The following is a 22500-nucleotide window of genomic DNA, read 5'->3' on the forward strand; positions in this document are numbered from 1 at the left end:
AGTTTTTGTGGTCAGTCCATACTAGAAATGCATGCTGGGCCCCCTAGGCCTCCATTCTTCTAGGGCATGCTTAACTGCCAATAGCTCTCTATCTCATCATACCTGGTTTCGGTATCAGTCATACGGTGGGACATGAAGGCACAGGGATGCAGTTTTCCATCTGATGAGCATTGGAAAGGACAACACCTATCCCCACATCTGAAGCGTCCACCTCAACAATGAATGGCAAAGCTGGATCGGGAAGCGTCAGAATGGGGGCAGAGGAAAAATGTTGCTTTATCTCCTTGAATGCCTTGTTTGCCTCCTTAGTCCAAGCACAGGGAACATCACTCTTCTTAGTTAGCTTGGTAATAGGGGCAGCCACAGAACTGAAATCTTGGACAAATTTGCGATAAAAATGTTTGAACCCAAGAAATATTTGAATCTTATTGACAGACCCAGGAGAAGCCCAGTCACTCACTGCTTGTGTCTTAGGATCCATTTAAATGCTGCCTTCCCTGATGATGAATCCAAGGAAGGACCTGGACATGTTCACTACAGCTTCATGAGAGTGATTTAGCAGTAGGGCTGTAACGATTTACGATTCAAAACCGAAATCGCAACATTCATATCCACGATACTGTGTCGCAGTGTGAAAAGGCAGAATCGCGACACACCCTTTCTAGTGTTTCACGCACTGCTTTGCAGCTTATGCGGCCGCAAAAGCAACCCACAACTCCCGCTTTACTTATCGGTAGCCTACGTTGTCCAAAAACAAATAAATAAATAAATAAATAAATAATAATTTCATACCTCTCCTTGCTTTCATTGTAGACTATGTGTGCAACTTTACCAAACAGTATAGAAGTAAACCCCCTCTCCTTGCCCCGCTCTCTCTCACGCTCCCTCCCTCTCACTCTCCCTCCCTCTCCTGCTCAATGAACACACGCGACTTAAATAAAACATTCACAATCGTGAAAGCAAGGACGCATAGACGACTAGCTAAATTACTATTAAAGCCGCTTAGCATCATTAGCATGCTGCACATATTTGTTTAAAACTCTTGCATTGAAGTTGACTGATCTTCTCAATACCAACGTTTCCCAAAAGGGCCTGTCCCAAGGAGAACAAGTATTACCTTGAAACTTAAACACACATGGGGAAACTGAACAGTCCAATCAGTAGACTATGATAGGCTAAGCTATTTCCAGGCTTCAACCAGACAGCTGAATTAAAGAGGTAGAGTTGTAATAAAAAATAGTAGGCCTAGGCTATAGGCAAATCTGCATAAAGTGTGCTGTCATAAATACCCCAAAAAAAAAAAAAAAAAAAAAAAGAAAAATCGAGATTCGTATCGAACCGTGGGTCAAAAATCGTGATACAAACCGAATCGTGAGGTTGGTGTATCGTTACAGCCCTATTTAGCAGTGATTTCGCAACCCCCCCACCCCATCGAAGGTTAGGGCTTCGGGCTTGGAACCGATGGGTTGACGGTTCGATCCCCGACCAGTAGGACCGGCTGAAGTGCCCTTGCAAGGCTCCCTGAGCGCCGTTGTAGCAAGGCAGCTCACTGCTCCAGGCTAGTGTGTTCGCTGTGTGCCCTGTGTATTCACGGATGTAGAGACCAAATGCAGGGACCAAATTCCTTGTGTACGCAAGTATACTTGGCCGAGAAACCTGATTTGCATGGGTTAATTAAATTTTAACCAGCTAAACTTTTTTATGTTTTTGGTGTGGATTTTGCCCTTTGAATAAATGAAACGAATTGAATGAATTGGTTATACGTTGTCCATGTCAAGAAAATAGCTTGATAACTCAATGCACATGGCTCCTTATTTTACAGCAAGATGAGAATTGAGGATGCAAACCAAATTGAGGATCAGCGCAAGGCCTCTTTTTATTTGAGACAGGATGGGTGCATTTGCAGTGCATTGCTGCCTCTCACTGTCTGTTAATGGAACTACTGACTAGGCCTATGCCAACTGTGCTCAAGGATCCATCTGTGTAGGCCTACAGATTTATTCTCTTAATTTTAGTAGGCTAAAGAAAACTCATCAATAATGAAAGATAATCTGTTTTTATTATTATTTATTATTATTATTATTATATAATTTTTAATTATTTATTATGTTAATGCTATGTTTACAGTGTCCTCTTTCCACAAGTAGCCAATATTCAGGGTCGGCACTAGCCATTTGGGTGCACTAAGCACAAATGCTTGGTGGTGCCCCCCCCCCCCCACCAACCAACCAACCACCACCAAAGGAATAACAACCATTCAGAATGTCTTAGTTTTTTTTTCTAATTGCAATTTCACCAACAGATGTCACCCTTGGCCTATGAACCTCTTGAAAATGACCGCATAGAACAACAACTAAACTTATCTAAAGCTGTCTAATTTGGAAAAATCATATCATGTTCAGTTGCAGGGTTTTTCCAACGTTCACCTTAGCAAGAGCCGTTTCCCACTCCTGAAATGCAAAGCAAACTAGGCTAATGTTACCTGACTATATCTCTGATGGCTAAAAGAAATAGAAAGCCCAGTTTAAGCATATTTAGAAATAGCATTGGTAGCTAGCAACCTGAGGAAGGATTGCTAGTCTTATGCACCGATTGCTAACGTTAACAGAAAACAGCAGTGTTGAATTGCATTCAATAACCCATATACCCACAACGTAAAATAACTAGCTAGCCAGCATCAATAATTTGCAACGTAACACTTGAACATGAACAACCGGCAGCGGTGGCCTACTGGTTAGCACTGGTTAGCACTTCGGACTTGTAACTGAAGGGTTGCCGGTTCGAACCCCGACCAGTAGGCATGGCTGAAGTGCTCTTGAGCAAGGCACCTAACCCCTCACTGCTCCCCGAGCGCCACTGTTGTTGCAGGCAGCTCACTGCGCCGGGATTAGTGTGTGCTTCACCTCACTGTGTGTTCACTATGTGCTGAGTGTGTTTCACTAATTCACCGATCGGGATAAATGCAGAGACCAAATTTCCCTCACAGGATCAAAAGATTATATATACTTATACTTGAACATGGCTAGTAGGAGCACAAAGTTTATTGACGGTAGTAGTATTACCTGGCATATGCAGACATGCATACACGCAAGGGCTACAAAACTAAAAATGATTTTTTATTTAAAACATTGTCTTAACTGCAAGTGAATCATCCCGCTGTCTCTTCTTTTTCCTTTTTTCCACCCCCAACTCTTAGTGCCTTTTCGAGGCCATGTCTAAGGTGTCTGCCAAATTTGGGATTGAGGCATAATCGAACAGACCACTGGGAGGAGAGGGAGCAACACTTCAATGGATTGATCCCAGATGGATGAGTGGAGCTAGGCGGAATGAAATTCATCTGGCGAGAGTCAGGTTAGGCACTTGGTGCCCTACGCGCAGTGCTGTGCGTGTGCGGAGCGCCGCTGCTGTGCTTCATACACTGACGAGATAACCATGCAATTGTGTTTGAAATACTCCCGAAACACAAAGAAAACAAACCAAAATATATCTATGCAAGAACATGGGATGTTGTTATATTCCAAACAATAAGCCAACAGTCGTGGAAGGGCATTACTATGGTTACATCTCACTATAATCTCCTAGCTGTGTGATATGTCCCATTACAACCATTGATTTGATTCTTGCCGTCCACTAGGCTATTTTTTTTTTTTTGTCCACTAGGCTATTTTGCTGGGTGGCCTTTGTCTGTAAACCCGGGGGCCACTCCCCCACCCGCATTGGCCCCCCGAAACCCCAAAAAGTTTTTCCTAAATAACTACCTGAAACGTGGCACCAAGGATGAAGACATTTTTATGGTATGTTGGTCTCAAGGTCCCACATCAACCTAACCCACAATCACTCATTTGTGATTTGTACCCCTAACCCTAACCCTAAACTCCCCCCCCGCTAGGCTACATGCTGCAACACAGGTACGAAATATGAAATATATTATGTCTTATTGACCTTTATTGTTTCTATAGGCAACATCAACTTAGTCGAGGCATAAAGACCCCTGGATATCTTCATTGAGTACTTAAATGTTTGAACTAGCTGATTAGCCTAATTAGCTCGCTTGCCACCACTGGCTAGACACTGCAATCAAAAGGTTAGCAGTTTGGCCGTCCGCCCCGAATAAATTTAAGCTGGCGAAAATCGCCAAGGTGTTTTCGTGGAAACCCACCGTAACGGTGCCAAGTGCCAATGTTCGTGTAGAAACATTTTAATCACATTCAAATTTTCTTGTTACAGCTCAGGTAGTCTCCGCCATCTTGGTCAGACTTTTTTGTAACTCCCGCCTCCAAACACAAACACGCGGACCTGATTGGTTCTCAAATGGTCATCATTTAAATAAAGTTAAACTTTCGCCAACTTTGTTTCGCCTGCCTCAGCGATTCGCTCTCATTGCGCCCAACCAGGGCGAATTTCGTCTCCATTCAACCTCAATGAGAGCGACGTGAAATTTTGGTGTGTGGAAACACACTGTGAAGGACCAATGCAAAATTTGGATAGCTTTATTTCAGCAGATTCCATACACTGTCCATAGTGTAGAATAGTTTAACCCCTCATCTCCCTCGTCATGCAATACAGTAGTTGCTCTTTATCATGACGTTTAACACAGTCAGCTATATTAAACCTTTCTATTCTCATGCCTCTGTTCCCCAGTTCAGTTCCCCCTGCACATCCGAGCTGTGCCTCTGTGTTGTTGTGAGTGGTGGATGAATAGAGGCCTGGGAGAGAGCGCCTCTGTGCTAGCTCAGGGATTCCTGGGCACATTAGAGGCCGTTAGCTTCCACCGGAGCCGCTGCTACTACCGCTGCTGTCGACAGAGTTGTGTGGAGCAGGGAAGTGGTCAAACTGAGCCGGGAAAGGAAAGCTCAACTGTGTGTTTTTTTTTTTTACCCCTCTGCCTCTGTCTCCTCATTTGTCTGTTTCACGTCTCCTTCTCTCTACTTCTCTCCATCCCTCCCTCTGACCCCCTTTGCTCTTGCCTGCTGTTCTCCTCTCTCCACTTTGTTATCCTGGATACACCATGTGGAACACTTTCTGGAGCACCAGGACCCTCCTGGGACTTGGTCACCTCTGGTTGTTCGTCCTCGTTCCCTTTCTGGCGTTGCCACGGACGTTTGCTCTCCACGGACCTGTAGCTTCAGGGGGAAACAGCAGTGAGTTGGGCGCTCTTGCTCCAGGTCATCACGCTGAGACCTTTCAGGTGTTCAATGTGGACTACAGCCATGTACAGGTGCCTTTTGAGATTGTGCTGTGGATTATGCTGGCTTCCTTGGCTAAACTGGGTGAGTTTGTTTTCTCTATGTTTTCGTTTGAAAACCTGTTGTTGCTCTGTAGAAGCCATTTTCTCTGAAATCCCTTAATAGGTATTGATTGGATGTCATTGTTTCTGTAACATGAAACAATTTCATCAAGACTGAAACCCTTTTTTTGTGCCACTGGCAGTCCTTGGTATGTTGAAGAAGTCCATGATATGTCAAAGATTTTGTTGCCACCAGTTATAGGTTAATCCATGTGTAATACTTTTTTATTATGACCGCCGCTAGCGAAGCTAGCGAAGCGGTCATATAGGGATTGTCAAAGTTTTTTTTATTCTTTTTTTTATTTTCCCGTCATCTACTTCCTTTTGGTCAACGATACCCGGGACACCGAAACACCAAGGCACATGAAATTTGGTGGGTATGTAGCCCCACTAGACTTTTATGGAAAAATTTCGTTTGGTCCCCGGGGGCCACTCCCCCCCCCGGGTTGGGCCCCCCGTTGAGTAGGCTACAATATGCAACCCATTGGCAAACGTTTACACCTGGAGATGTCCTTTTAGCTTGTGTCATGTTTACTAGCTTGTGGGCTCAGTTTGTGTAGTGCAGTGCTACCAAAATCATAGAAATTACAATTAATAACATTGTAAGACATTTACCTCTTCTATGATCCAAGAATGATTTCATACAAGTTATTTTTTAACATTTATTTTAACTAATGACATAGAAAACATCCCGAATTCTATCCACATATCGTAATGCACTATGCAAAAAGTTATTTCCAGTCGTAGCCGAACACAGTGAGATGCAAGCGTTCCAATCCACTTAGATATTGCAGTGAACTGAGCCTAGCTGGTTCATGACTGAACTCCCATAATGCTGTGCAGTATGTGTGTGTGTGTAATGTTGATGTTGGTTTTAGTATGAGTAATTGCGTTTACCTTGTCATGTATGTGTTAGATGGTATAGTCTTTCCTTATGTTGTACCTCTCAGGTCCCAGGTGAAAAACCTGCTAGTAAAACCTACAGTTAGAACTAAACATGGTGAAGCAGCTTTTAGCTGCTATGCGGCTCAGCTGTGGAACCAACTTTCGGATGACATTAAAAAGGCCCCAACTGTAGCCAGTTTTAAATCTAGACTTAAGACCAAACTGTTCTCAGATGCTTTCTGCTAACTGTGCCGAGTTACAAATTCCGAATCTGCCTTGATAATTATTCTACTTTGTCTTTTATTACTTTTTTTTTACTACTTTTGCCTTTGTTTTGCTTACTAATTAGTCTTTATTTTTAAATGATTTTACCTTGTGTTTTATGTTTTCTTTTTATTATGATCTTTACCTTTTAACTATTCTTTGACTATATTGCCCTTCTATGCTTTTATTTGTTATTATTGTTTGGTTTTGTTTATGTAAAGCACATTGAATGACCTCTGTGTATGAAATGTGCTATAAATAAACTTGACTTGACTTGACTTTGACGTGTTTACCCGTGTATTGTATGTGACTACCCTGTTTTTGTGTATCGTGCTTGTTTAATTGACCCCTTTTGTGTTGCCTGTGTAGGGCGTTCGCGGTGTTTTTGGTGCGTAACCAATAAAACCATTCTGAGACAACTTTGCAGTTTGTTACATTGGTGTCAGAAGTGGGATGACGACCCCTACTGGACGGGAGGAGAAGGCTGCAACTGATGTCCTGGCGATGATGAGTTTCTGCCAAGACGGCTCTTCAACAGCGGGGCCGCCCACGGCCACCTGCTGGGCCCAGCAGACGGAGCCAGCCTGCAGCGTGCCGTGGGGAGAGACCGCCCGGCCACAGGGAGGGAAACGAACCAGGCTGATGGCAGCATCCCCGCCATTTGAACCCGCCCACGGGGGAGCGATGGAAACCGGCGGTCCGGTGCGACGGCGGCGTGGTAGAAGGGCTGCCCGAAGCGTAAAGTTGCCCCACTACAATGGCGAAAGAGGCTGGCGACATACCTGGTACAGGTCGGCTGGCAGCCGAGCTGAATGGCTGGTCGGCGAAGAGTACGGGCGTACAGGTGGCGTTGGCTCTGGAGGGGACAGCTACAAGTATTAGAAGACCTGCAGAAGAAAGCTGGACTGCAATCGAAGCAGCTCTGCAACGACGATTCGCCAGAGAATCTTCATCAGCGATGCCAGAGAACAACTCGCTTCCAGACGGGCTGGGACGAGGAGACTGGGCAAGTTCGCGGGCTGACCTGCAGCTGTATGCCCCAGCGGGGCTACCCAACGATGCAGCCAGGGTCTACATGAAGAGATGGCACTGGAAGCGTTCGTGCGAGGCATCCGCACCCAGAGCTAAAAAGAACAACTTCGCTTCGAGCGCCCCAGCTTGCTGTCCGCGGCCCTCGCGGAAGCCGAACGGGTGGAAAACATCTTCCACACAACAGAGTTGAGGCATTGCATACGCCAGACATCGATGGAGGAAGACGGGGAGGACTGGAGGTGACGTGGCAGAACACGGCACAGCCACCACAACGCCGCCCACGCGAGTGGAAGAGGCCGGCCAACGGAGACGGATGCCACCGGTGTGGCGAGCCGGGACACATCGCATGGTACTGCCCAGCCCCGGCACCCCTCACACTCGCGCCCCAGTTACTAGAAGAAGGTGGCACGGCGGGAGGGGCTATGGATTGCATACGGCTGGGCCAGCTCATTAAACCAGAGGACTGTATGTGGACTGCACGCTAGACGGGACTCGGTGTCGCGCCTTGATCAATACTGGCTCCACCATCACACTTGTGCGCCCTGGTCTCTTACCCGGCACGCTGGTAGCCAGACCCAGAGGCTGGGAAAAAAAAACGCGCATCACAACAGTTACCGGAGAGCGAAGCGGAACTGTATGGACAAAAGTGGTGTACGGTGCATCAAGCGGTGAGACGGCGACCGCCGGCTTTGGTTGGCTAGCATTCAGGATGATTGCATTCTCGGCCTGGGCGTGCTAGAGAAATGGGGGGCTGTGGTGGACATTTTCGGTTCACACTACACTTGGGGACGAGCAGCGTGAGTGTTGCACACGGGCGGGAAAACAGAGCATGAAGTGCGGAGAGCTGGCGCTGACGAAGAACTCTCCAACTGCGCTCCACACAAGTCCGCAGGAAGCTTAATCGCCAAAGAGTACTCGTCATCCCAGACTCCGCCCCTCCCCACACAAGCCCGCGAAACTCAAGCCCGCGAAAACAACAGGTCTCATCCAGGTCCGCCCCTCCCCACACAAGCCCGCGAAACTCAAGCCCGCGGAAACAACAGGTCTCATCCAGGTCCGCTCGCTGAGGCCGCCATTGCTCAGCTCACACCCACCAGGGAGGAGCCAAGAGAGCGGGTTGAGCAAACACCACTCTCCGGCCAGAGAGCGTGGCCCTCTGTAGAGACAAGGCAAGCAGTAAATGAACTCTGCACCGTGAGCTGTGAGGGGCTGAATGAAGTACAGGGCAGCCAGGTGCGGAGACTACTAGCAGCGATACCGACATCTTCGCCCGAAAGAGATGAGGACTGCACCGAACGAGCCTGGTCCAACCGCGATATTGACACCGGAAATGCCCGGGCCATCCGACTTCAGCCTCATCGCTTACCGTTCGCCAAACGACAAGCAGCTGAAGAAAAGATCAAGGAAATGGCCGCGGCAGGAGTGATAGAGCCAAGCAGTAGTCCCTGGGCTGCGCCGGCTGTACTCGTCCGAAGAAGGACGGCTCGCGGGCGGTTCTGTGTTGACTACAGGCTTCAACCAGGTAACCCGAAAGACTCCTACACGCCCCCGCATTGACGATGCACTGGACAGCATTGCCGGCTCCTGCTGGTTTAGCTCGCTGGACTTATGCAGTGGCTACTGGCAGATTGAGCTAGCCCCGGAAGACAGCGTTTACCATCGGGCAAGGGCTGTGGCAGTTCCGGTACTTCTGTTCGGCCTATGCAACGGGCCAGCTTAACTTTGAGTGGCTGATGGAGCGTGTCCTGGCGGGCATTCCACGAACATGCCGGGCGCGTGGTTTACCTGGACGACATCCTGTGTCATGCAACAGACTTCACCGTGCCATAGGACATCTGGAAAAGGTGTTCGACGCCATACGGGTGCTGGGCTCAAACTGCACCGAAAAAGCGCCACCTGTTCCGAGGCAAACCGGATTCCTGGGCCATGTCGGGGCCGCCGGAGTGGCCACCGACCCAGCTAAGGTGGAGACGGTGAAGGCGTTGGCCTGTTCCACGCTGACAGTGCTGAGCTGCGGAGCTTCCTGGGCCTGGCGCCATATTACCGGGCGTTTCATCCGACTTTGCTACAGTCACCAGCCCGCTGCATCGCTTTGACGCGACAAAGGCCAGCTCTTCGATGGGATGCGAGAGCGCGACGTGGCATTCGGGCGGCCGCGGAGTGCGCTATGTGAGGCCCCAGTGCTCGCTTTCCTGACCCTCAACTGCCGCTCATCCTGGACACCGACGCCAGCCGACGTCGCCGCCGGCGCCCTCTCAAGCAGGCGAAAGCAGGGGAGCAGGTGGTCGATACTTCAGCCGCCACTGGACCAAGCGGAGAAGAATTACGCGTGACCCGCAGAGAACTGTTGGCTGTGGTGGTGGCAGTGCGCCATTTCGAACCTACCTCTACGCAAACGGTTCCTGCTGAGAACGGACCATGCATCGCTCACCTGGCTGCTGAACTTCAGAGGGCCAGCTGGCCCGCTGGCTGGAGGCTCCAGGACTACGACATGGAGATTCGACATCGCCGTGGACATGATGTCAAGGGAGGAGATCCGAAGGCGTTAATCGAGGACGCCACACTTCGGCCGAAAGTGTGGTCATGGATCGGCCGGTCAGCGACCGCCATGGACTGACATATCAGCACCTCGATCCAGAGACCAAAGCCGCATTTATTCACAGTGGCGGGGAATAGTAGCACGCCAAGGACTGTTGTATAGACACTGGCGAAGCTCCCGATAGACAATCTGACATTTTCCAGTTGCTGGTTCCTGCTGGATTACGAGCCCGCGGTACTGGAACAGGTACATGGGGCAGTGGGGGCGACTCATTTCGCATTGCAAAAACTCTTCGGCCGGCTGAGAAGCCACTTCTATTGGCGGGATGCAGGCTGGACGCGGAACTGCATGTTCACTGCTGTGACGCTGCACAGCTTAAAAGGGCCCCACGCTGACTTCGCGACGCCCGCTGCAGCAATACGCGGTCGGGACTCCCATGGAGCGGGTAGCCATCGATATCATGGACCCACTGCCAGTCACAGAGCGGGGGAAATCGCCACGCTCGTAGCTATGGACTATTTCACTAAGTGGCCGGAGGCGTATGCAGTGCCAGATCAGAGCCCAGACGACAGCGACAGACTGGTCACTGAGATGTTCTGCGGTTCGGGCACCGGAAGAGCTCCACAGCCACCAAGGGGTGGAATTTCGGAGGCGAGGTGTTTGCTTAGGTTTGCCAGCATGGGCATCCGAAAACGAGAAGCGACACCTCTGCATCCACAAAGCGACGGGCTAGTGGAACGGTTTAATCGGCGCCAGCAGTGCAGCTGGCCATATTGGCCTAATCGCCCGACAAAAGGACTGGGACTTACACTTGCCCCTGGTGCTCTGGGCATATCGCACAGCGTGCAAGAGTCAACGAAATGCACACCGGCAGCGCTTTGATGTTCGGGCTGGAGAGCTACGCGCCCGGTGGACTTGGTGTTCGGGTTCGCCCCGAAGCGGAGATTGGAGGTAAGCCAGGGCTGGAATACTACAAGCAGCTACGCAAGAGACTGACAGGAGTACACGAGTTGGCCAGACAGGCTATGAGTGAAGCTGGAATACGTCAAAAGCGAGCTTATGATAGGCGCTGTCGCGGCCAGGAGTTCCAAACCGGCGATAAAGTTTGGGTGTACTGCCCGAGAGAAAGAAAGGCATTTCCCAAACTCACTAGCCAGTGGGTTGGGCCGCATGATGTCTTAGAGAAGCTGTCTGACGTGGTCTATCGTGTGAGCCTGATTAAAGCCGGAGAGTTGTGGCTCTCCACCGTGATCGACTGGCCCCGTATCGACCCCTGGCCTCAGCTGAGGGTCGTGGAGACTTGGACACTGCTTCTGTGGACCTTGGCGACAATGGAGCTGTGGCTCTAACACCGGTCACTGTGCAGCCATCCCCGGAAATCCCCAGCGGGGCGCCCACAACGCCAGCGTCGCGTCCCAGCCAGGCTCATGGACTGACGTAGGGTAAGACTTGAGTCAAAGGGACATAGACTAAGTCTCGGGGGCTGGTTCATGACTGAACTCCCATAATGCTGTGCAGTATGTGTGTGTGTGTAATGGTTTTTTTTTTTTTTTTTTTTTTTTTATTTGCAAACATCATTGACATTACAGAAAATGCAACACTACGACATGCACATGAATACTACATACGACAAACAGGCGTAGACATTACATAAACACATACTGTAATTTTAACAAGACATCACATTGACTTGGCTTCCACAAACATAACACAACATAACATTAATAACAGAAAGGCTAAGGATGATTTTGCGTCCAGGATGATTACAGATATGATTATCAGGGATGAAATTGATGACCGGAATGAAAAAAAGGGGGATGGGGGTGCTGGATGGTAGCTCTAAGAGTGTGAATGAGGTGGTGTTGGGATGGGGGTGGGGATGGGGTGAGGGGTAGTGAGTATGTGAGGATGTATGTGTGTGTGTGTGTGTGCGCATATGTATAAGGCTGGTTTGCTGTTGGGCCAGGAGGAGAGAAGCTGGAACATAGAGAGGGAGGGTTTCAGGAGAGGAGTTGTAATTATTCTATTAATGATAAGTATAATAATAGGAATAACTGATTGCCTGGTTGATTGCCTGACTGATTGCCAACCTGGGCACCCATTAATGGCCACAGTTCCACCCAGCCCCTGCAGTTATACTGCGACGAGCTGACAGAGGGGAGGACCTGCGTGCCACCCATCGCCTCAGCCCCCAGCATATGCACACATCCCCCACTACCACCACCAACCACACCTCTCCCCCAGACCTTCACCCAACACGCCACTCTTGACCTAAATATGTACAGTATGTGAATGGCTAGGTTGAGGGGTCTATCTAGAATGTAGCATTAAAGAAGTGGGCATGCATGGTGAATATCTGTCAGGATTTCCCCATGCACACCACACTTACCCTGTGTAAGATGTATGCCTCAACAATGTGTGCATTAAAATAAGTGAGGCATGCAGATAGACACCTGATGAGGCATCTACCTGCACTCCACTCTTACCCTAGCCTGTTTTGTAGTTTTTGTTTATGTATGTCACCTAACATGTAGTCGCGATTAAAAGAGAGTAAAGCGTGCTGTGTGCTTCCAGGACAAGGCGTGTGCATGAGCGTATGAGGAGGGTGCACACCGGGGGCCCAGGGCCAATAGGTAACCCACAGGACCCAACCAATGCCAAAACCACACAGCGACCCGCCAGGACCGAGTCTCCCAAGCCATCCAATGGGGCCCCGCAGAATAACGATGGGAGAGGCAGAGAAAAGAGTGAAATTAGTAAAGTTATCAGAGAATGTAAATAAAAGGGGGAGGGAAAGAAGGGATGCTATTTATATTACTACTAATAATAATAATAATAACAATAATAGTTCCAGCTACCCTCCCCTGCCTAGTGTTCGATGATATGTGTATCTGTTGATGAAGTGTGTTATGATCGTGTGTGGAGATGGAACTCAGGCAAAGAGGGTCAGGACTGTAAGTAGGTGATAAAGGGGTACCAAGGAGAGGTTGTATCCTGAGTATTGATTAAGTTTGTAGTTGATAGGTTTTCTAATGATATATAGTCTGTTAACAAGTTTTTCCAATGAGTGATGTGAGCTTTTTTCCTAGATTTCCAGTTCATGAGGATTGTTTTCTTGGCGATAGTCAGCGCTACCAGTAGTGTTTTATTGCCGGAGTTGCTTAAATTGACTGTGGATGTATCACCAAGTATGCATAAGGAAGGGATGCTGGGATGTGACAGCCAAAGATGGAAGAGAGAGATTTTGTGACACTCACCCAGGCGTGGTTGATTGGAGTGCAATGCCAAACCGCATGAATGTATGTATCTGGGTTATTTTGTGTGCAGTGAGTGCAAAGATCCGAGCCAAACCCCATTTTTGCCAATTTATGTGCAGTGTAGTGGAATCTGTGAAGAACCTTGTATTGTATTAGTTGTAGATTACTATTCTTTGTCATGAGGTAGATGTTTTTGCACATTTTGGTCCAGAAGTCGGCACCGGGAGTAATTGATAAGTCTGATTCCCATTTGTGATATGGCAGGCCAATTGTTTTTTCTGAACAAGATATAATTTTGTAAATTTGGGAGAGTATTTTTTTTGGGAGAGGGAATATTAAGCAGCTCTGAGATTGGTGGGGGAATGTCAAGGTTAGCTGTCTGGATGTTAATTTTTCCTAGGATAGATGATTTAATTTGCAGGTATTGTAAGAAGTGTTTACTCTCGATGCCGTGCTTCTGGACCAAACAGGAAAATGAGGCCAGATTATTGTCTTGAAGAATGTGTTGAAGGTGAGTGATGCCCTTTCCCATCCATGTGTGAAAGTTAAGTGTTTTTTTATTGACGGTGAAATCTGGGTTATTCCAAATCGGGGTGCGAATTGATGGTGCTATAGGTGAATCAGTGATGTGGTAGAATCTCCACCAGGAGATTGTGTGTGTAATGTTGATGTTGGTTTTAGTATGAGTAATTGCGTTTACCTTGTCATGTATGTGTTAGCTGGTATAGTCTTTCCTTATGTTGTACCTCATGTGTTTACCCCGTGTATTGTATGTGACTACCCTGTTTGTGTATCGTGCTTGTTTAATTGACCCCCTTTGTGTTGCCTGTGTAAGGACGTTCGTGTGTTTTGGTGTGTAACCAATAAAACCATTCTAAGACAACTTTGCAGTTTGTTACAATATGTTATTACGCTACTCTCACATTCTTAAAGTGGTAGGCAGTCAATTAGACTTACACACCACCAATGTAATAACATTAAAGAAAAGTGTAGTCTAATAGTTTAAATCAATATGAAATTACTAGATACTTAGTTGGCTATCAATAATTATGCAAGTCACAGAATATGAATTATTAAAAAGATAAGATTAAGATACTTAAGATACTTAATATGAATTACAACATATATGAATGTATTGAAACATATGACATTATGCCATCTCTTTAGGGGGCTGTCTTTTTTGGACAGTTCTACGAAAGGTTATAGGCCTACTGCTTTGTGAATTACCCCAGTCAAAGTATTTACACAAATAAAGTAGGCCTACTTTGATTTTCTATAACCCTTACTATTTACCTTTACTTATCCTTTTTCCATCGCTTCCATCGCATTTTTTTAGAAAAGTTGTCGCGAAATCAGGCATTTTAGATCGCAACAATCTCAAAAAATCCTCGCGAAATCCTGGAGGGACTGCATAGCACAGGAACTAAACCATGTAGGAGGCTCAAATTTTGCATGCTGGTACATAAATAGGAGTAGTAGGTAACACAGTCGTCACGTTTGGTCTGGATGATCCTGCATGGTCAAAGCGGTCCCTCAAAGATGATCAAAATTGTATTGGAGTTGTTGGAGAATTTTTTCAGACTTTTTGAGACTTAAGTGCGTGGGCCCTGGTTGAATTGACGTATAATGACCCTCATCAATATTACAAAATTCAAAACGTCATTAATATTTAAAATATTTTAAAAATTGACTGTGATGAACTGCCCTACTTGTGATTGTTTAGAGATTTTAAAGGTTTTATAACAATGCTACAAATTTTTTGGCAAGTGCTACAAATCTATTCACCTTTGCAGCCAGTAGGCTACTTTCAGCGACCCATAAGCACACATGCCAAACAAGCATACACAAAAGTTTTAAGTGTGGGGGATGGAGTAGAAGATGGAGATAAATTGATTAAGTTAATGTGATTTATTTTCGCGGAATGGATGTACAGGACTGAGCGGTGGTCATATTTTGTACCGCTATGCGGTACATCTAGTAATTTTTAAGTATAGCTTGTATGGAAACTGGAGTACATAGTCAAGATCATTTTCAAATGAAAATACTTTCATTTCATACTTTCCTCCTTAGTATCGTAATAAAGAGTTGTTTTTTTGTGAGACATAATATGAAAGTGACTAAGATGCATTGTATGCCAAAATCAGTGATTGTGATTAATTAAATGGCCTAAATCCGGTGACCTGTCAAAAATTGTTACCTGACAGCACATGGACAACAAATGGGATAAATATTGCCTTCTTACCCAGGGTTCCACTGATCATATTGTCTCATAATGATTCCCAGTGATTTCCCAGAGCCAAGTGTAAAATGGTGACCAGGAATTATGGAACAGCCTATAATACCAGATTGAACATTTCCTGTTCTAAACATAAACAACAAATCAGAACCTGCTATTTCATACAGTACATAGTCAACAAATGAGAGGAAACAGATGTGTTTTTTCCCCAGCGTTCCACTGGTCAGGGCGTCTCCCCGCCGTCATGCCCGAGAGCTGCCTGCTCATCGTGGTGGGCCTGCTGGTGGGCGGGGCCATCTACGGTGTCCGCCACACGCCCCCACCCACCCTGAGTGCTGACGCCTTCTTCCTGTTCCTGTTGCCGCCAATCGTGCTGGACGCTGGCTACTTCCTGCCGGGAAGGCTGTTCTTCGAGAACCTGGGCACCATCCTGCTGTACGCTGTGGTCGGCACGATGTGGAACGCGCTGGGCATCGGGTTCTCGCTGCGCGGCCTGTGCCTGGTGGTGCCCGGCGAGGCGCTGCAGGGCCTCTCGCTGTTCCACTGTCTGCAGTTCGGCAGCCTGATCGCCGCCGTCGACCCTGTGGCCGTGCTGTCCGTGTTCGAGGAGATACATGTCAACGAGCAGCTGCACATCCTAGTGTTTGGAGAATCACTGCTCAATGATGCAGTCGCCGTGGTAAGGGAGTGAGGGTTTTGTGTTGAGCCTCAACTGACTATATGCCAAGGAAGGTGCTTCAGCTAGCAATATATTTTCAGTGGAGTATCTTGGTTGTAATGGCATCTTCTGTTCTATTCTGCTCCTTTGGTGTTCACTCAAACACTGAATGTCTGTTTATGGCCAACAGGGCAACTCTTTATTCAACTTTGACACACACATATATCAGCATTATGACATGCCCAGTCACTAGATGCAACACCCAACCAAGTCTGTGTACTGTACAGCTGACGCTCCACCGGAAGGCTGAGTGCATATATTCCATTGAGATTAATTAGCTTTAGCAGGTGAGATGTGGGTTGATCCAAAGAAAATGGTTTGCTAATCTGCTCTCTGATTGGAATGTGCATTTCTTGAAGGACCTGAGCAGTTTAAGTTATGTGTGTGTGTGGGTGTGGACTAGTATCATTCCTTCATCATTTTGACCGCAGAAATGGACCCCTTATCTGACCCCTGATGTCTCAGTTCTTATATCTTGTCCCTTGACGTCCACTCCTCCTCTCCCAGGTGACGTATAAGCTGTTTGAGTCGTTCCTGCGCATGCCGTCTCTGAGCAGCATGGACGTGCTGGTGGGGGCCTTCCAGGTGCTGCTGGTGGGTGCAGGCGGCGTGGTGGTGGGCGTCTTCTTTGGCCTGGTTGCGGCGCTGGTCACCCGCTTCACTGCCCGCGCACAAGTAATCGCGCCACTCTTCGTCTTCCTCTTCAGCTACCTGTCCTACCTCACCTCCGAGATGCTGCACATCTCCGGAATCATGGCGTGAGTTGTGGTAGGCTGCCTTGGCGATGTGTGTGGTTGAGCAATTGTTGTGGATTGTGAGGGATCGAGCAGTCGACACAGGGAGCCAGGATTGCAAATTCCGCAAAAATGGTTTTATTACCAAAAATCAGTAAATTACTTTTTTAAATACATTTCTGTGCCCAAAATAAGGGCAATCTAAACAGAATAAACATTAACCTCCGATGCAAACCTCCGACATGAACACACAGCAAGAACTAACAAAAGGAGACAAAGGGGAACTTAAATACAGACTGGACAGACCATGAATAACTAAAAGGGGAACACCACAAAATCAATGAACTTTCAGACATTACCAAAACATTCAAAAAGTTAACCACACATAATGCTAGCAATAAATAAACTACACAAAGACATCTGGGCATAAACACAAAACCAGACACAACCAGAAAGCTCCAGTCAATAAACACGAAAGGCTTTTCCTTCCCCCGTGGCAAAGACGTGAAATGGATCTGGCCATAGATAATTTAAACCAGCGGAACTTGCCGCTCCGTCTTGACAGTCAGGAAGTCCGCCCAGACCAAACACCATGACGCACACAGCTCCCGGAGTCGGCCGCACTCAAACAGGAACGCCTCAATCATGATACATGGTAAATCAACAAAATGCATTAAATAACAAACTTAAGCTAATTAACAACAGAACACAATTGATAAGTTGCGTACACTCAACCACACAATCACGTACTATTGAACTAAGCAATAAAGTCTGTATGTTGTATGAAATCAAAAGTCTATGTGTTGCGTTTTTACTTGGTTGCCACATAGTGTTAGCCTAGAAATCTAGACGCACCCTAGCGGCGGCAAATTAATTTGCTCAGCCTGTACGTCTAGTATCAAACCAAGGTTTGAAACCATTTCTATTGGCTGACGCCGTGGACTTCATCCAATCACAGCGCTCTATTTTGTTAGAGAGTCAGGCGGGCTTAACAGGATAACGACAGTCCTGTGACGGCGAACAACAAGAAAGGTGGCTATGGCTAACAAAGAGCGGTTGTTTGAATCGGCGATGGCCTCAACTTTGGAGGAGTTGGACTTGTGCTTTTCTTTGAAAGTTGAGCAACACAATGCACTTAAGTAATTCCTTCTAAGAAGAAGGATGTATTTGCCGCTTTTGCCGACCCGGATCACGGATATGGTAAATGGCGCTGGCCTATTGCATGCCTAGGCAGTTTGAAATTCTCTGCCCGCCCCTTGGATTAAGCGAGGTAAATGGTTCGATTCCAGACTATACATTTCAATGATATAGGATGGCCCGCCAGGCTAACGTAGTGTTGCTAAACGTAGAGGGTGCGTGAATGTAGACATGTAAACATCAAAATGTGTGAGCATATAATTATGAAAAATCAACAGAAGATTTAATGAAAAAGGGAGCGTTAGTGCGTTCGGTGTGTGGCCGCTATGGCGACCATCACATGGATGATGGGGAAAGATTTAGTTAAATGCAGGAAACAATTTCCCTTTCTTCCTCAGTGTAGTTTTCTTTAAGAATGTGTAAACCCAGGGGGCGCTGTGGCCCAGCTGGTTGCGTCACCCGTGCCATATTCATCACATTTAATCATTTAGCAGACACTTTTCATCCAAAATTACTTACATATGTCAATTCCATTATAATAGAATAGAATAGTTTATTTTGCCATTGCTTTACAAACAAAAGGGACTACATTGTCATCGGAGCAACTTAAGAGTCTTGCTCAAGGGCACAACGGTGGAAGCTGGGAATTGAACCCACAACTTTTCAGGCTATTACATGCTAGCCGAGCTCCTTAACCACTATGTTATGTTACCACCGGCCCTATTCAGGTCCGCGTGCCCACGGGGACCCAGGTTTGTGTCCAGGCCGGGTCATCCCACCCCATCTCTTTCTCCCGTCGCTTCATGTCACTCTCTTTGCTGTCCTGTCAAATTGAAGGCATAAAAGCCCCCCAAAATAATTTAGTAGGATATATAAATGTTGGTTTTCATGCCCATTTACATGCCCACAAAGTGTAGCGCTGTAGCTGCCTGGCTGCATTAGCTGCTGGCTTGCGCTTCTTTTGAGATTGTTGAGTGATAGGCAACCTACTATATTAATACAGAGTTTAATTGTACCTTGTGTGTGTGTGTGTGTGTAAGTTATGTGTATTTGTAAGACCTATGCCAATTGCTACTGTAATACTTAAAGGAGAAGTCCGGCGAGTTTTCACATAGATCTCTGCTTCTTGAGGTCACCAAATTCTGTCGGTACAAAAAACAATCGGTTTTACCTAGCTCAAGTTGCTACAGCCAGCAGCTAATGCAGCCAGGCAGCTACAGTGCTACACTTTGTGGGCATGTAAATGGGCGCTCACGGACATGCTCCCAGAGTGTAGCTCTGTAGCTGCTGGCTGTAGCAACTCGAGCTAGGTAAAACCGATTGTTTTTGTTTTTTTGTATCAACTGTGACCTCGAGAAACGGAGAGGTGACCTCGAGAAATGGAGATCTATATGAAAAAAAACTCGCTGGATTTCTCCTTTAACATTTCACTTTGTGGATGTACTGTATAAAGTAACCTATCTAACGGTCATTATGGACCCTTTCAAGAGAGTTCCATTATCCGCATCATAGTTGGCCCCACAAGGCTTCCTTTTTAACATTCCATATGTTATCTTAATGCAGAGGAAGTAGATTGGGGCCCAAATAGAACGTTCAAGCATTGTTTTTGTTTACCTTGTTGAAAGGGTCTATAAGAATAGAAAGACTAAAGGGAAATTGTTGTGTCTTGTTCTTCTGTGCCTTTGCATGTGCAGTATCATGTCGTGCGCGGTGAGCATGAAGCAGTACGTGGAGGCCAACATCTCAGAGAAGTCGCACACGACCATCAAGTACTTCCTGAAGATGTGGAGCAGCGTGAGCGAGACGCTCATCTTCATCTTCCTCGGCGTGTCCACCATCCAGGACAAGCACATGTGGAACTGGCCCTTCGTCACCGGCACGCTCTTCCTCTGCCTGGCCTGGCGCGCTGTGGGTGTGTAAGAGGGCCGGTGGCAAGTTCCTTCTCAGACTGGACGCGTCCCAGCTCTTATCTTCTCCCCGCTGTTACTGGTCCCCTGTTTCTTTGTCCTCTACGTGCCTCCACACATCTCAGTGTTCTTGCCTTCTCACATTCTTACAAAGAACTGTGTGTGTGTGTGTGTGTGTGTGTGTGTGTGTGTGTGTGTGTGTGAATTCATTGAATTTTGTTACAATTGTATTTAGATCCAGTCATTGTACAGAGTACATGCCAGGGTTCCCACGGGTCCTGGAATTTCTGGAATTTTGGAAAGTCTATTCAAGACATGGAAAGTTAGGGAATTTTATCATTTGGGGGCAAAGTCATGGAATATCAGTGAATTTTGTTGTAGCAGTTTAAAATTTACATGGCAAAATACATTAATACAAATATGTTTCCATTTAGAATTGGTGTATATCTGGTTATTAGCTTTACTGCTTGCTTGAGTAGTTGTGGTAAGCCCAACTTAGTTTATTCAATGCCCATTTATTCATCTCCCACTCTAAAAAAGTAAAACACCACATGACTGTTCTGAAATCTTTGGTCGGTATTGTACACTTCATTATATAGTAAGGTAGGTCATGGAAATTCAGGTTATTTTGTCAGGAAAATAACATTTCACTTACAGTGGGAACCCTGACATGTGCAAAGCCTATAGAACACAGTTTCTAACCAGACGTAAAGTACATGAGAATAGTATTATTTACAGATATGCACACAACATATGCACACAACACCCCCATACCAACACAGCTGTCTCTGGGCAATTCCACGCAAACTGTCACGTCCATAACACCAACACAATGACATGGTATGGTATGATGTGAATGATGATTACTTGAAATTTGAGCATTCACTCTTCTTGGTTGTAGAACTTACATGAAAAACTTTTCACATACTCATTCGCATCACACAAATACCATGGCATTTAGGACGTGACAGTTTTGCGTGGAATTGCCCCTCTACATCCTCAGAGCTAATATGGACATAGTCACTAAACAGAGAAATAGCTCAGGGGCTTTCTTGTGCTGTGAAATCCAGTAGCCAGCAGTACACACAGTGTGACTGTATTACCTAATCAGAAAACTTTCCCACTTTGTTGTCTGTTATATATTATACATGCAAAAAAAAATGTTTTTGCATATTCCTCATGTTTCACTCTCTCTGTCTCAGTCTTGCTGTCTAATGGGCCTAATAGGTATGACTGTTCAGTTTACAAAATTGCCAACGCATTTGAAAAAAAGTCATAGTGATGATAATTAATTTTTGATGATAATTTTTTTTTTATCTTCTTTGATGATGTTACATTAATGTAATATAATTTGATGACATTACATGCTGATACATATTTTGCATTTCCTAGTGCTGTTTCTGACGTCTGTATAATGCCAGCACTCAGTGAGGAAATGAAGCTCTGTTTCAACTGCACTGTAGTTGCAGAGAGGGCACAACTTGGCCTCTCTAGGGAGCCAGGTCTGTGTTTGTTTCTCCAGGTTGTGCTGACTGAGTTTGTACAGTACATTGTCAAGGCTTTTAAAAACTGTTGTCTTCTTTCTCACCTGCCCTTCTCTATTTCAGGTGTGCTGCTTCTGACAGCCGTGATCAACAAGGTGCGCCGCAACACTGTGACGTTTAGGGACCAGTTCATCATCGCCTACGGTGGCCTGCGAGGGGCAATCTGTTTCTCTCTGGTGTTCCTCATGGACGACTTTCCCATGAAGAAGCTTCTCATAACCACCACCATCACCGTCATCCTCTTCACCGTGTTTGTGCTGGTGAACCATTTTCATGTTTTCTTCATTCGGACCATTTCAGCTGCATTCAAAGGCATTCATAGGGAGAGAGGCTATTATTATAGACCCTTTCATCAATAAAAACAAAAACAATGCTTGAACGTTCTATTTGGGCCCCAATCTACTTCCTCTACATTAAGATAACATATGGAATGTTAAAAAGGAAGTCTTGCCAACTCAAGCCAACTATGATGCTGATAATGGAACTCTCTTGAAAGGGTCCATATGCTTAAAACTACATGTCAGCCAGCAGGGAGATAATCTGATTGTGTGTTGCCTAGTGTTAACAGACGTGCATACCTGTGTGTGTGTCTGTGTGTGTGAGGGAGAGAGTCTGTTTTGGAAATTAGAGAGGGTGTGTCTTTAGGTAATCTGATTGTGCATTTGTACGTGCCTGTGTGTGTGTGTGTGTGTGTGTATGTGTGTGTGTGGATTTGTTGAGGTTGTATCTTTGGGTAATCTGATTGTCCATTTGTGCATGTGTGTGTGTGCGTATGCATGCATGCCCCCTCCACTCTCTCTCCCTCTTTCTATCCCTGTGTGTGTATGTGTGTGTATGTGTGTATTAGGGTATGACTATTAAGCCTCTTGTGGAACTGCTGGAGGTGAGGAAGAGGAGTGATCTAGATCTTCCCTCACTGGGGGAGGAGATACACTGCAGAGTGAGTGACCACAACCACAT

The 22500-nt window shown here is 46.4% G+C and overlaps 1 protein-coding gene across 1 annotated transcript in view; it reads left to right on the top strand.

Moving 5' to 3' along the window:
• Positions 1 to 22500, top strand: part of LOC125286851 (sodium/hydrogen exchanger 2-like) — a 42125-nt gene that overhangs the window by 14356 nt on the left and 5269 nt on the right. The window contains exons 2-8 of the mRNA XM_048232161.1: positions 4642 to 4824; positions 5124 to 5270; positions 15713 to 16179; positions 16726 to 16976; positions 19784 to 20001; positions 21604 to 21800; positions 22388 to 22480. Of these exons, the coding sequence (XP_048088118.1) occupies positions 4642 to 4824; positions 5124 to 5270; positions 15713 to 16179; positions 16726 to 16976; positions 19784 to 20001; positions 21604 to 21800; positions 22388 to 22480 (1556 nt within the window). The remainder of the gene's footprint in view (positions 1 to 4641; positions 4825 to 5123; positions 5271 to 15712; positions 16180 to 16725; positions 16977 to 19783; positions 20002 to 21603; positions 21801 to 22387; positions 22481 to 22500) is intronic.

The sequence above is a fragment of the Alosa alosa genome, chromosome 21, assembly GCF_017589495.1.
Source record: "Alosa alosa isolate M-15738 ecotype Scorff River chromosome 21, AALO_Geno_1.1, whole genome shotgun sequence".
In the NCBI taxonomy this organism is placed as follows: domain Eukaryota; kingdom Metazoa; phylum Chordata; class Actinopteri; order Clupeiformes; family Clupeidae; genus Alosa; species Alosa alosa.